Source organism: Semicossyphus pulcher, unplaced genomic scaffold (assembly GCF_022749685.1).
Source record: "Semicossyphus pulcher isolate SPU_LCO1_2020_fin unplaced genomic scaffold, fSemPul1.0.p SCAF_15, whole genome shotgun sequence".
NCBI classification, from domain to species: domain Eukaryota; kingdom Metazoa; phylum Chordata; class Actinopteri; order Labriformes; family Labridae; genus Semicossyphus; species Semicossyphus pulcher.
In genome coordinates, this window is record NW_027211659.1 from 10,264,144 (window position 1) to 10,279,744 (window position 15,601).

At 41.2% G+C, this 15,601-nt stretch overlaps 1 protein-coding gene across 4 annotated transcripts; it reads right to left on the reverse strand.

Annotated features, from left to right (window-relative positions):
- Window positions 1–6,204: 6,204 nt before the first annotated feature.
- On the reverse strand, window positions 6,205–12,246 carry LOC138592023 (gap junction alpha-8 protein-like). 4 transcript variants are annotated; one of them, XM_069662630.1, is made up of 2 exons: window positions 12,217–12,246; window positions 6,205–7,491 (listed from the first exon to the last, which is right to left on the reverse strand). In XM_069662630.1, exon 2 carries the CDS (start codon window positions 7,474–7,476, stop codon window positions 6,205–6,207), a length of 1,272 nt encoding a protein of 423 aa, XP_069518731.1. In that variant the 5' UTR covers window positions 7,477–7,491; window positions 12,217–12,246. The 4 variants fall into 4 exon arrangements, with proteins under 4 accessions (XP_069518731.1, XP_069518728.1, XP_069518730.1 ...); XM_069662627.1 differs by lacking the exon at window positions 12,217–12,246 and having other exon boundaries at window positions 6,205–6,476; window positions 6,555–7,476; XM_069662629.1 differs by lacking the exon at window positions 12,217–12,246 and having other exon boundaries at window positions 6,205–6,336; window positions 6,439–7,476.
- Between the last annotated feature and the right edge of the window lie 3,355 nt (window positions 12,247–15,601).

Sequence of the window (15,601 nt, forward strand, 5' to 3'; positions counted from 1 at the left end):
TTCACAAGTATCAGAAGAAACCTGGCCGGGCGGCCCACACACACTTTAAGGAAGTAGTCGTACAGGAAGTAGAGATGAGGTGGTCTGTGGCCATACGAATTGCATGCTTTGTCTGTCTTTGAGGTTGTGGAGAATGTTACCTGCCTGTACTTTGGTTGAAGACAGTGTATTGCATAAGTTTAATTCAATATGTGATTTACTCTCAGTCACAAAGTGCTTTTCTATGTGTAGGAGGCCCTAGATCACATTACTGGCCATGTTTTCATTTTCAGGTTCGAAAATGCACAAAAAATCCTTCAGTGTGCTGTCAAGCATAACTGTGAAACTGATGAGAAATGGACCTTGCATCTTTATTTTGGCAGACATTGGAAACCTCGATAATAAAACATGTAAACTGAGACTTTTGCATTTGAATATGAGGTATCATTATGTCAGCTCATATCAGATTATGACAAAAAGGCTGTTTGCACATTGAGACACAATGGCTGCATTGTCTATAAAGCTTGTCTTGTGATGACACGGCAGCTGAAAATGGCCAATGATAGGCTACTGTTGCCACGTCAGGAATCTGGGCTGGTCTAAGTTAAATAGGTGGGGCCAGCACTTGGAACAAAGAGCCAACAAACTAACAGACAAAAGGCCAAAATTGCAAGCCCAATGTATTATTATACCACGTCTTAACACAAATATAACTCAAAAGATGCAAAAAGACATTTCAAACAAATTAAAGCTATACAGGGAATCATATATACATCTGGAAACCACCCATTCTAAGCAACAACATCCGTCCACAGGACTTGCCTGGTACTACTGTGTATGTGAAATGAAGCATAAACCCTTTCATTGCTCGTAGTAGAGCTCATAAATTGCCTCAAGTGATATAACCTGAGTTAGAGTCAGTAAAGTCTGGGGGTGTAGAGATAGAAAGACCAACAACAGCTGCACCACTCTCATTAGCCACACACAGCAGCTGAAGAATGCACACCTAATTCCATTTGATGCACAGGTGCTCTTCTAAACATGCTCTTCTAAATGTTATGAAAAATGAAGTCTGTATTTGAGTAGGCCTCGTTGAGTTTCAAATAGAAAAGGCACAAATCTAAGTTGTAACAAACAAAGCAGCCTTTTTGACATCATGATATTCCTTACAGTGGAGGAAAATCCTGATGTCACACAAACAGACAAAGATTACAATATTATCTCAAGTCATCTTTAGTTGAGATTAATCCCTATTTACATTGTCCCAGTTAGCCTTGAATGCATCACGTACATCAGCGACAGGAGGGGGTGGCTAGAAGGTTCTTCAACCCCCCTAGCCATAGAAATTTTATGATTAAATATATTTATGAAATAAGAAGTGTATTATAGACACGTGTAAACTTCAGACTGACTTATAAAAATATTAATTAAATCATGTTTTCCTTTCATGTTATAATGCCAGTGACGCGACAGTTAATGAACTTTGACCCTGAAGTCTAATTACCGTGCCGTATAAAGTTTTACCTATTGAATTTCGTTTTACAGCTATTAGCAATTATTAGTCAAGCTGTTGGTTTCAAATGTATTAAGTGAAATATATGCATTTAAGTTTGGTAAAGGCTAATTAATTATGGACCTCTTTACTTTTATTGAAAAAAAAAACAAAAAAAAAAACGAGTGAGATTCAGCGTGGATGATTTGACAAGGATCGGCTAATTCCAGCTACGAATATGCTAATTCCTAACGTAGTGGAGGCTTTGTGGTGCTAACATGGAGGGTGAGGAAGACTGTGGAGGGAGGACTACCCAAACAAGCTGCATTAATACTGTAAGTAAGTGTCATCAATACTGGAGGCGAGCGTCATTTGTACTGGAAGCTAGCTAGCGTCAAGTAAGCTGCTTCCATCACGTGCTGTGTGCCTCCTCGCGCTAACTTTAGCTATAGCTACCAAGCAGCCGCTCGCTAGCTGTAGCTAGGAGTTCTGCATTGCTGTTTCCACAGTGATGTTATAGATATCTGCTTTACCATGTCGTTTTTGCTCACAGTAGTGTTTAGTAAATCCACAGATGCGTTTTGGGGTGACTATGATTTGGATTTTAATTGTTTTCAGTTGTTGTTTACTTTTTGTTTGCATTTAATTTTTCTTTACTATTCAGTAATTGTAAAAAAGTAATAGTCTAGTTCAGTTTGGAATGAATGGTTTACTGTTACAACAGTGTATTAGATGTCCTGTGAGTTAAATTTTACCCAGAGTCAATTTAAAAGGGTGGTGCTTAGCTTGTGAAAAATCCTCAAACTAAATGGGGCATGACTGTTTAATTGGCAGTAACGGGTGGTTAAAAATGTCGCAGCTGTGGGTGTGATTTTGTTGCTTGTTTGGGCGATCTCCTATCCTGTAGAGGGAAAATGTAAACGTGGCAGCTACAGCTATAAAGAAAGAAGGATTCGCTTAGTGAATATACAGCAATCAAGTAACACTATTTATTAAATAAACAACAGATTTAAATTATACAAAACTGATACTTTCTTAAAAATAGCCTACATAAAAGCTTAGCTCTTCTTTCCCTGCGGTTTTATACACTTCTGCTTTCTCCAAACTATAGCCTTAAATGCCCTTTCAGAAGACACAATGCTGGGTCATGGAATAGAAATACCCTTTACAATACTGCCCCCTAGTGGTTTTAGATGATAGTGCTCTCAACCCCTCGTCATATTCTGGAATCAGTTATAATACTAACTGAATACATCTTGTTTTCTTTAATTTATCCGGTTGCATTAAACATGATTCACTTAAGTTAAACCAGTGAACCTCTCTGCACAGACCGTCAGTCCAAATTGAGCCCCCCAAAACAACTGTAATAGTCCAAAAGTGTTTGCATTTTCTCCCTGTGCTTATTTAGTTGCCCAAAATAACATGCAGATGGTGCTCTTTCATATGTCTGTGTTTGCTTGTCATGGTAGTAAAGTAACACAAATGTACGTGCATTTACTCTTTTTGTCTTAATAAGAATTATAATTAAGTTTATAAACAGTTTTATAAGTGAGTATGAGTTTTGAGTACAAGTTTGAGGTACTTGCAATTTGCTCACGTATTTGACATTTCAAACTTGGACTTTTTACTCCACTACATTTATTTCACAACTACAGTTACTTATTACATGCAGATTCAGACTAATGATACAAACTATGATTTACAAATACATTCTGAAATATGTTTATTGATCCTTGAAGAATTCACAACTTAAACAAGTCTATATAAAGTAATTAAATAAGCATGTGATGCTTGTGCGATCGATGTATCACTAATTTTAGTCCTGTGTCCATATTTTATTCTAAAACAGGAAGTCCTGCATGATGAGTACTTCTGGTTTTTATATTAAGTATATCCTGATTTTAGTACTTTGGTTCTTTTACTTCAGTAAAGGTTCTAATGCTAGACTTTTCCTTGTAACAGAGTATTTCTCTAATTCTGTATTATTTAAGAGAAAAACTCAAAATACAGTACCTCTCCCTGAAACATACAAACATATGAAGACTTTCTGACACTTAAGCTTCAATGATTCAAATAAATATGGGATGTTTTTAATAGATATTGTGTTTGTGTGCGTATAAAAACAGAAAAATCTGCGTAACATCAACCCAACAGATTTGGTCGGTTTGACAACGGTTTAAAACTCCATCAAAATGTAAAAGTGTTTGTATAAAACATGTCTGTGTGCCGGTTATTTAAACATACAGTGTTGTAAACCTTAATAATTGGATTTAGTTCTGTGATTAAGTCCAGAACTACGGCTGTACTCCTCGTAATTCTCCGTGTGTGTGTGTGTGTGTGTGTGTGTGTGTGTGTGTGTGTGTGTGTGTGTGTGTGTGTGTGTGTGTGTGTGTGTGTGTGCATGCATGCGTGCGTGCGGTCTTTGCAGAGAAACACTGACACAACACTTCTTGACCACGTGTGACTTTTTATTGCGTTGGTTCACATTTCAAAAGAAGATACTGCCACACATCTATCAGCAAAGAAGACTACAAGTTAGTAAAAAGAATTTTTTTTTTTTCTTCCCAAAAATTAATCAAGTCTTCTTACAAACATACGGGCAATGCAACAGTCGCAAAATACAAAAAATCATACAGTACCACTCTTATCCATTTACACAAGGACCGAACACTATCAAATGCTGAAATATGTTTTGTTAATTCGTTGAAGGCTCTCTTTGATTCAGATTCCACAGCATTGGATTATGGGGGGCCAAAGGATGGCTGGGGGTCACAAAGGGGTCAAAGCTGCCTTCTCTCAGAGTTTTTTTAGACCCATTTGATCATACCCCCAAAACCAACACTGTGAGGTGTGTGTGCGTTTGTCTGTGCACACAAAGGCACGTAAATGAGCATAAGCCTGCAGTTTGTGTGTTTTCAAGTCTGCAAACGTGCAACTTAATGCTCGTATATCTTCTAACAATCACTAAATTATTGATAAAACTTGATGTTTAACCATTTTAGCTACATAATAGAGATAAAATATCATGTGTTTTGCTAAGGGGGGTGCATACAGAAAAAAAAAAATCAAACATCAAGTTCACATAGGTCCCAGAGAAATATAAGCTCTTGCTACAATCTTACGACATTTGAGAATTTACATGAACAGATAAGGCACAGGAAATCATACAGTGGTTTGAATAAACAAATCCAGAGTGAGTGTAAGAGGAAGATGTAAGATTGACTTTAAGGCGTACTTTAAGGCCTTGCGCACTTTATGCTAAATACTTTGCAAAGAAATGAATTCATCTTCCGATAGACGCAGCATTTTCTATTTCTTCTTTTGGATTTGTGAGATTAAATCAAATTGTAATCACAGCTATAACCTGTGTGATGCCTAAAGACAATGAAAAACCTAAAAACTGCACATTATGTACATTATCAGACACGAGATAGGGCATTATGTACAGCGGGAGTCGCCCCTAGTTGTTTGTTTCTCTCTCTGAATTCTAAAGGGGTTTTTCTTGCCGGGTATGGACCGACTACGGTCACACAAAATCAAGTCGAAAGATTTTTTTCACAGCCAGGTCAAGGATGCTTGTTTTCATTGATGAGCGCCGTTTCTTTTATTGTCTCGCCTCCAACAATACTTTGTGCTGATGGTGCACGATCTTTATCGCCCGGACGCCTGTTTGTACAGCACGAAAAGAGAGGATTTGGCCTGAGGTCGCTACTATAGCTCATTCTCTGATAGGGCCAAATGAGCCCTGCTCTCTTCCATGGACTGATACAACTGATACCACAGAACACCGTTTAACTTAAAGGATACGAAACATAAGCGAATCTAAAATGAAGAGATGCAGAATCACATTGAAAAAGACATTCAACATGTGGTCTTTTTTTTGTCTGTTTTTTCCTCACTATCTCAGCTCTGGCTGTGCTACACGGTATATAAACATGTAAAGGAGAGAAATGCTCTGATATTGATGCACATCTCTCTTTAGTTGAAAGAATCCTGGCTAAATGGATGCATAGATGAGGTGTCATGAGGGTTTAAGGCCTTGCACAGAGTCTAAACCTTTTGAATGTGCAAAAAAATTAAAAAGGCATGCTCTTGTCAACGTGAATTGCATTTTCTTTTCTTCTCCCTTTCGAAGAGCTGTACCTGTAAATGTAGCGGCACTTAATGGGTTGTGTATGCGAGAGCCCTCTCACCCGCGCTGTGTTTGCAGTCTGAAAGTCAGTGCCTAACTACAGTGAAAATTTCTGATTTGCAGACACACAAGTATAATCTAACTCTCTTTCCCTATCTACTCAAACCCCATGTAAAAATGTCTAACCCTCCATTGTGTATGATTAAAACTCTTTCAATAGAAAAAGATGTTTCTAAAAATTGAACATTGATTTTCATCAAGTAAAAACATTTCCCCCCCCTGCATGTGTCCCCTCCACATTTTTTAAATATAAGAACACGCTTAATAAAAAACCTACTCCTGCTGTCGTTAACCTCTATTTTTTTTTATATTTCATTTTTATCACAAACACACAGATTTTTTGATTTGATTTGTCGCCCGTGTCTAAAAGCTTTTCATCTCTCCCTGTTAACTGTGGATGTTGACCTGCCTGTTCAAGAGTGTGCATTGTCTTGAGTTAGCTGTGTGTGTGTGTGTGTGTGTGTGTGTGTGTGTGTGTGTGCTCTCTCTTTATGTTGAACGATATCTGTGTGCAGGTGTGCGTGTGCTCCCTCTCACAGGTTCATACGGTGAGATCGTCTGACCTGGCCCTGCTGCTGGCTTTGCTCAGTCGGCTCAGCGGTCTGGTGTCTTCTATCGTATCCGTGGCCTCCAACCCTGCCTCCGCTGCAGTCACCCCCTCCCCGATCACCGCCTCCTCTACCTCCACATCCTCATCCACAACCTCCTCCACCTTCTCCGCTTCCGCCTCTGCCGGCTGCTGCACCTCCTCGGCCTCCTCCTCGTGCAATGTCACCCCCCCTGTCTCAGTGGTCTGGGCGTAGGAGGGCAGAGCCTCGTCGTACACCTTAGAGATGTCCTCCATGGGGAGCACCTTCTCCGCCTTCTCCTCCAGCCCCTGGAAGGGTGGGGTCCCTCTGCCGGCCTCCATGCCAACCTCAGCCAGCGGGTAGAGGTGAGTTATTGGGGGGGCTTTCTCCTCCTCCAGCAGCCTGTAACCTCTCGCTCTCTGTAGGGAGGGCACAGCCAGGGGGGGCAGGCTTTTCCCTTGTAGCGGCAGGGGGGCCGAGCCCTCGCCCTGGGCCGGGGCTGGGGCCGGCTTGCGAAAGACAAAGCGAATCTTCTTCAGGCCCAGATGACTGATCTCCACAAAGTTGAGGAAGAGCGAGACGCAGGCCACGGCCAACATGAAGATGATGAAGACAGTCTTCTCCGTCGGGCGAGACACAAAACAGTCCACCGTGTTAGGGCAGGGCCAGCGGCTGCATTTGTACAGAGGCAGGATGCGGAAGCCATACAGGAAGTACTGGCCCACCACGAAGCCCACCTCAAACAGAGTCTTGAAGATGATGTGGCAGATGTAGGTCCTCAGCAGGGTTCCCTCCAGCCTGAACTTCTTGCTGCCCTTTGTGCTCGTCTCCTTTGTGGTACGGACGCTTCCCTGGTCGGGTGCCAGAGGGAGACGCTCTTCGCTCAGCTCCTGCTGACGGCTAAGTTCTGCCTCCTCGCGCTCCTTGCGTTTCTCCTCCATGTGGACGTGGTGCACAGCGTGACCCACGTACACCAGAGACGGCGTGGACACAAAGATGATCTGCAACACCCACAGGCGGATGTGGGAGATGGGGAAGGCCTCATCGTAGCACACGTTCTCACAACCGGGCTGCTGCGTATTGCAGACATAGTCGGACTGCTCGTCGCCCCACACGAACTCCGCCGCCGTGCCCAGGATGAGGATACGGAATATGAAGAGCACCGTGAGCCACACCCGGCCGATCACCGTAGAGTGCTCGTTAACTTCCTCTAAAATATTACCCAGAAAGCTCCAGTCACCCATGATCGGTCCGTAGCACTGCAAAATGAAGGGTGGGGTAGGAAGGGACACAGAGGGTGCAAAGAGACAGGGAGGGTGGGGCATGTAGGACAGACAGGGGGAGGGGAGTAGAGAGGAAAGTAAGAAATGTAAAAGAGGAAAACTCAAACTTGTTGCAAATTTCAAACTAAGCTATACTTTCATGCTACCACGTGTGATTCTAGTCGAATAACCTGACGAACATGAAACTTCTAAAGAGATAGTGTTCGTGTCCACTTTGTCACTTTAAATAAGAAAAAATCTAACTAACTTTTATTTAAAATCCTTACTAATGTATTGATTTGCCTTTTAACAAGCTACTTGATCTCGATGTAAACACCTTTAACTTTGTCAAACACAAACTAACCAAAAAAAAATATGTTCCAGCTCTTTAAAAAACTCAATAACTCCCGCATAAAAACCAATAAAAAGCGATCAATAATTAACAAATAGTCCCTCTTCTCTAAGGTATCATATCACTTAAATGTAATGAAATGGGCAACTTGCCACAGCTGCGGCTCCGGCGAAGTTGAGTCCTGTCCCGTTCTCTTGGCACCCGGCAGGGAAAAGTGAACTTTTTTCTGCCCTCTTTCCCACCTAAAGCCCCGTCCTTGTCGCCCCACTGAGCAGATGTGAATGAATCGGCTCTGATGGTTGGTTTTTAGTTTGCTGCAATATTTAAGCTTGGAGCCAGACGGCCTTTATTTGCCGGGCGACGTGTGGTGACGCAGGAGACAATAGGATCAACAGAGCCAGAGCGGGGATGTATGGGAGCAGGCCTCAGGCTCCCACACCAACATGGACACTGTACGGCCGGGGCACCGAGTCCACTGCAGAGCAGTTTACCATGCAACCTAGTTCCTCACATATATACACTGTATGTAGAAGCACTGATACAGTAGATGAAACAACAACAGCAGCTGATGTGCCTCCAGCCTCCAGCCTTGCCCAACATTGGAGCAGAGAGGCAGGTCAGTGAAGAGCGACCAACTCAGGCAGGGACGAAGGAGAGTTTGTGTCCTCGTGCATTAACACTGAACATTAAACAACTATTCACTACAGGCAGCAGCAGGTTAACTTCAGCTATGTGCAAAATCAACTAGATGCTCGCATGTTGATATTTTCGGGGGGGGGTTTTGTTTGTTTAAAGGAGGTGATGGCCATTTCTTTTTTTTTTTTAAAGGGCTGGAATTATAATGAAGTACTACTGTGTCATGCACAACAGCTCTGCCCATTCTGCATTGGCTTTAGAGGACACAACAAATTCATATAAGCGTGAAGCATTTTTAAAACAATACAAAACAAAAAGAAAACACCTTTTTTTTTCTTTCAGATTTTTAGATATTGTTACTAACTATTGTCACTAAGCAAAACATGTATTATATAATGCTAATGATATAAAAGGAGGTGGTCATAAAAAGGTCCACTTGGCCTTCTTTTCTAAACCTGATCTGCTAACTTTGTCTATATTAGTTAGCAAAATCAAGGTTTTTGTTCATGAATGAGAAAAATACCTCCATGGTTTTATGTGCAGTCCCAAAAAAATCACTTCTATCCAAATCACACAGCTCACACACGCAATTTTCCTCTTAGATATTTTTAATCTGCAAACCTCAATAGCTAAAGGAACATTTTATCAGCTCTTAGCTGTAACTAAAAATGTGATTTAACAAGTGATTCAAGCCAAACTTGTTAATATACGTGCATGTCTTTATCTCTGTGTGTGTGTGTGTGTGTGTGTGCTTGTATTTGCATTTTGTTAATTGTGATCTTTTGCTGACGTATAGAAATGCATGTGTTTTATTCCTGGCAGTGCCGTTCTTGTGTGTGTGTGTGTGTGTGTGTGTGTGTGTGTGTGTGTGTGTGTGTGTGTGTGTGTATATATCATCATATCCGTGTCACTTAGCTGGAATGTGAAGAATGTGAGCCATTGAGTGAAAGGACCGACTGAAATGTTTCTATTAGGCAGGTTAGTCAAACTTTCCCGGCTCGGGGAAGAAAAACAAGAAGCAGCGATGTTTGATCTCGGAGTCATTCCGCAGATGTTTGAACAGATGAAAAGCCGCCGCGGAGCCCACAGAGGCTTGTTATCGCTGTCTGAATATCTAGAAATCCCATTATGAAATCACCTCAAGGTTTGCACATACAATCAATAAGTCTATTAGCCTCTCTACAGTTGAAAATATGAGGTATAATGTGACTGAGTGGCTCTGATTCATGCACAATTACAGCTTCATGATGGGGACACTGGCAGGTTTGATGTTTAAATATAGATTAAATACAAAGTTAGTGTGTTACAATATGAGCACACAAAAACAGCCGTATTATTTGTATGCACTGGGATACTATAAATTGAGGCGGTTACCATGGTTTTGGCCATTTATAATCGATCGTCGATAAAAAAAAACATGTATTTTATGCTTTATGTTATTTCAACAACAATATATTTACTATTTATTATTTATGTTTTTTGTTAAATTAAAAGCTCTAGTTGGGATAACACACAAAGTTCACCCCTTGAATTTTAGTTAATTGCTTACATTTTAACATTTAACTTATAATTTATATAAAATGTAAACTAATTGTAATTCCTTTTGATTGAGTTTAATGTTTTTTTAATAACTGATTAAGTCATGTCTAAAATTATATCTCAATCTCATGAGTACACTGCATTTTGAAAGTAGCTTCGACAGGTGTTTAAAGGCGTCACCTTCACATTATTACTGCTTGTATTGGCTCATTTGTTGAACTCTGTCAACTTTCTGCTCGCTCACATAATTAAGCAAACGTCCTTGGTGGTTTATACATGAAAAATGTGGCTTTATTAACATTAAACAAAAGTGTTTTTATATGCTCTATCAGCTGATCGCCAAAAGGGGGAACAGGATGTTGTTGTTCTATACATTATAAAAGAACACATTGTGTTGAAATGCAGAACCTTACAATTCTGAAAAGCCAAGACCTGATGTGTATCGACAGTGTTGCGGCTTTGTGCCAGCGTTTAAAACATTCATTAAACACGCCACTTGGACTTTGGCTAAGTTTATTTAAATAGGGCTTTTGTTTGTCTGTTATCCAAACTGTTGAAACTTGTTCTGCCGGTAAACCAGTGATGCATCAAATTAACGGAAGGAACACAAATAAATACATGGCTGCCTGGAACAGACAGTTTGCTTGCAATTTCACAACTCATTTCCTTTTGCACAAGCTAATTTCCAGGTTCCACTATTGTTTTATATGCCCTGGACCCAACGGAGTTTGGACAATAACGTTTGCTCTGACGTGCCTCTACTACGAATATTTGTAGGTTAGAACCATCAGATACTCATATAAAATGCATTTATTCAACATAACCGTTGACCAAAAAAGTTATATAAAACATAAATATATATTAATGTTTAAATCTAATTAGTATAAATATTAGATACAATGCAGGTCTTTATTCAGAAAGTATCTTCAGTCTGTATGAGAAGCTGCACTTATAGACCATTATTGGTCTTTCCAGTGAGACAGACGAAAATCTTTGCAATGCAGTAAGATCCACTGTGTTTATTCTGTTAGTGAATCTTTGCGTCCTTGAAAGGAGTCATTTATTTGAAAAACTAGCAGCAACTATTTTCAAAGTATAAATTAATTGTATTTGTAAAGTACAGTGTAAGAAATACAGTAGGCCTATCCTTAATTATGGTTTCAGCATATTTCAATGTATTTCTCAGATGGACAATGGAGTTGGCCTCATACAACAGGCCACATGTCATAAGGGTCCAAATCAAAAACCAGCAATCAACAGAAGTTTTCGCTCCTTTTGTCAACGTATCTGCCCATCTTATGACGGCCAACCCTCGCTGTCTCCCAGCCAATAGCGCTATCTGTTTAAGGTGACATCACCGAGCTGGTGAACTCGAATGTCCACCTCCTGATGTCTGCTCTCTGATCTGTTGGTTTGTGGCAGATTTGGCCTCCACACTGAGCTTCACTGATCCCACTGCTTTTAGCAAATGGATGATGTAATCTAAGAGCAGAAAACAGTGCGAGGCACTATCTTGTCATGTTAAATCATTTGTCAAGTTTCGCTCTTAATGACATGGCGTCCAAGACCATCAATTTAAATGTTAGCTGATTGGATTGAAAGAACTAGTCCTCATATCCAGGAGCATAATGTTCCCAACAGAAAGCCCAAACACTTGCTCTCCTCCGGGCCCTGGACGGCACATGGGTTCATCCCGTTGTGTGTCGGAGGATAGAAGCCACCATGTTCAAAACTCTGTGGAGGCATCAGGGTGTATCCACTGAGCTGGGGGACCAGGGGACTCCCTTTAAAGACCTGTGTGTTGGTATAGTGAACGCTTGCACGCTAAGCCCTACAGTGGGCCCGTGAATGGCACCGGGATTTCACACAAAGACATGATGTCATGATGCAGGGTGCGGACTCTATTGAGCACGTGCAGTGAGGCGTGAGGCCAGATTAGACCTCCGAAGCAGGGCACCAACTGGCCGTTAATCAGAATGCTAACACGCTAACAAACATATCGTGCGTCGATCTGCCTACGGCGCGATGGTGCCACGCGCTTCCTGCACGCAGGGCCTTTGAAAGACAGGAAGTTACTGAAATCTTACTTTTGTACCGCCCTTATCAATGTGATTTCATTTAATGCATGAATTTCATCGAACAATATGCATTATGTGATTCTGACTGAAGCTGGCAGGGGGGTGGTTTGATTTGGCCTTACATAGAGTAAACACCTCCCACCACTCCCTGAGGAAAAACACCCCAGAGGGTATGTTTTTCACTGATGTGCCAAATTACCACGAGTCTCCTTCCGAAAGCTGTTTACTTTTCGTATTAGAAAAAAGGTTCTTTCTAATACTTTCATGATTGTGTGTTCAATCCTTGGCACTGGTGCTATTGGTATGGACACATGAAGGGATCGGGTCCTTGATGCAGCTCATGGTTTGTCTGTCTCCATCCATGTGCACTCAGTGGGAGTTATCAGGCACAAGGACGGCAGCACAGGGGGAATGGGCGGTTCCAAACTACAAGCTTGCAAAGAGACTTAAATCTAATGATGAAGAGAACCAACCCATTACCACGAGAAATCAAAAGGAACATTCCTCTTGATATATTGTTTATCAGAGATCCAGAGTGCCATCCAGAGTGGAGCGACTGTGGCTCAGTGGCAGAGTCGGTCGACTCTCAGTCAGAAGGTTGGGGGCTCGATCCCTGACTGCTACAGCCACATGTCGAAGTGTCCTTGGGCAAGACACTGAACCCCAAATTGCTCCCGGTGGCATAGCCATCGGGTATGAATGGGCATATATCTGATTGGAGATTGGCACTTAGGCCTTTGCCATCAGTGTGTGAATTAGTGTGTGAAAGGGTGAATGTGACATGTCGTGTAAAAGCAGCTTTGAGTGGTCGCAAGACTACAAAAGCGCTATGTAAGCACAGTCCATTTACCATCCATGCCCTTTGACTGTAGCAACTGATTTAAACTGAAAATGTCAGATCAAGGAGTACCAATAATTGGGACGATGGTTCAGTTCAGTTGGTAGCGCAGGTGCTCCATGTATAGAGGCTACAGTCCTCATCGCACTGATCGCAGGTTCGACTCCCGGTCTGCCGATCCATATGGTGCATGTCATCCCCCACTCTCTGCTCCCCACTTTCCTGTCTCTCTTCGGCTGTCCTATGAATAAAGGCAAAAAGCCATAAATCTTTAAAGGGAGTACCAATAATTGATCAGTCAGACTAGACAATCACAGTTCTTGCCCAACCATCATGACAGTGATCAGAAAGCTGATGCTGGTCTGATGAGAGTGAACAAATTAAACAGAGTAATTTTTGAATTCTCTTTAACTATCCAATGATCCTCTGTTATACAAGTTGTTGTCTCATGATGATTTATCTTATTAGGAAATCAGCCTTGTAATGAGAATTTTAGGAGTTTCGTAGCTAAAAGTGAGGAACGCACAATCCCGTCTCACAGATTTATTGCTTCTTTCTGTTATCATTTCCGTTGTCTGGCCTGCAGCTTTAACGTCTTTCGGTTTAACTCTGTTTTAAAAGATTCTGATGAACTCACTGTACAAAACCTGCCCTGCTCAAAATGTTTAACAGAAAAGGCTTGCGCCTGTCTGGTGAACATTTGGATTCTTTAGAGCCAAATATTTCAGTAAGAAAGGGGTGGAGACCAAAACAGAGCGAAAATTGACTGAATTTGAAAGTGGAATCCAAATGGAAAAGATGTTGCTTACGTGACCTTTCTAAAACTTAAACTGTATATTGGTCACTGTAAAAACCATAACATTTATCTATTGCATTCTCAGTTGGAACAAATGTGCTTGTGGCCGAGTGTCCCAGATTTGATAGCAAAGTATTGAGAGAACTGTTTTTATGGTATTTAGTGGCGGTTAGCAAATGAAGAGTAATGTAAGTCGTATTTGTTAATGTAAGGTGCAGCTCCAGCTACAGTACAATTCTGCTCTACTTTTTAGAGGGTTTCCTGGAAAGGCCTTGAGGTTTTGCTGTATGCTAAAAATGCTGAGGTCATAGAGTATAAACCAGCCAGTCTTCATGCATTACACACTTTCGACTTGATTTGTATAATCTATTGAAGCTGATAGGGGGCATCCTTTACTCAACAGAGGACTTACAACCAGCAGATTTGTGTCTGTCTACTAATACAAAGAAGGTTCAGACACTTCAAGCAGTGATTTTTAGCCCTCTCAAAAGTTGCGATTACTAAAGTCAGAATGATTCCTCGCCTTTCATTTAACTTTATTTTCACTCTGAGCAGAGGACACACACACACACACACACACACACACACACACACACACACACACACACACACACACAGTACACACTAAATATGTAGTACACACATGTAGTTATGTCAGGATCAGATTTTCCAACAAAATGCTCCATCAGCATGCAAGTTCATGCCTTTATTTTTTAATAGATGTACCCAATGAAAATCAGATATTTTTATAGAGATAGCCCATTAAAAATAAGATATAAAGTGTCTACAGAGGAGTCTTTCCTCCTTTTTTCACTCTGTGTGCTAAGCTAAGCTAAGCTAACCATATGACCATATTATAATAAAACCATTCAATAAAATGTGTATTTGAAGTGTGCCAATTTGACCACGCCTGATTTTTTTTTTAATCTCATGATGGCTCTGTGTTTTTTTCTTACCCACTATTGTAATCTTACGCACTTCACATGAATCGTCTGTGTCATACATGCGTTCACATACACAGACAGGAGGCATTCACAGTGGGTTTAAAGAGATGGTATCAGCGATGCCCTTCACAGATACCACATGACCTGAGGGCAGCTCCGAGTCCCATGACATAGCACAACGCTAAGACCTCAATGGCGCAAGGCTTATGCTTAAAGACAGAGATACACTTGTTCCTAAACTCTTGTTTGTTCAGCGTGCAAACATAAGGCCATACATATTTGTGCCCATATGTGTGAGTCCCATCATTTCTCTTTGTGTTGAGGTGACCTACTGCCTCAGCGACAAAGCCTTTACTTTTTCCTTTTTGTCGTTTTCTTTTTTTTCATGAGTCATCTGTTTAGAGCCACTTCTTTTGTTTTGAATGGAGCTATTAGACGTCAAGATAACAACAACTTACCAGCAGCTTTCTTTGTTTTATTCGACCTTTCTCTCTCATTTTCAAGTGTGAACATTCTTCTCCGGCAATTTCTCATTTCCTCTGAGAACCGACAAATTGTTTCTTTCCTACGATGGTGAGAAAGTTTTAAAGCATTCACAAAGGCATCCAAAAATCACTGAGCAAACATTGGTGACACTGCAGCCGCTCGCTTTAGTATCAGCAAACGGAAACTTGTGATGTAGGTTGATAAAAGCTGCAGTCAAGAAGCTTGACCCTGTGATATGAGACGTGTGCTAGTCAGTCAGAATGAATTAAATAAGTGCTTTTATGTACTCACACACATACACAGACACACATCCACTCTACATGAAAGCACAGACATGCGCTGGGGCCCTACAACGTGTCATATCTGGTCATGGGCCATAGCATTGTGTTCGGGAGGGCAGAGTTCTTGTCGCCCAGCTGGACTTGGGTTTGACCATTG

Excerpts from the sequence above, each read along its gene's own strand:
- LOC138592023 (XM_069662630.1), bottom strand. The coding sequence starts at position 7,476 with ATGGGTGACTGGAGCTTTCTGGGTAATATTTTAGAGGAAGTTAACGAG.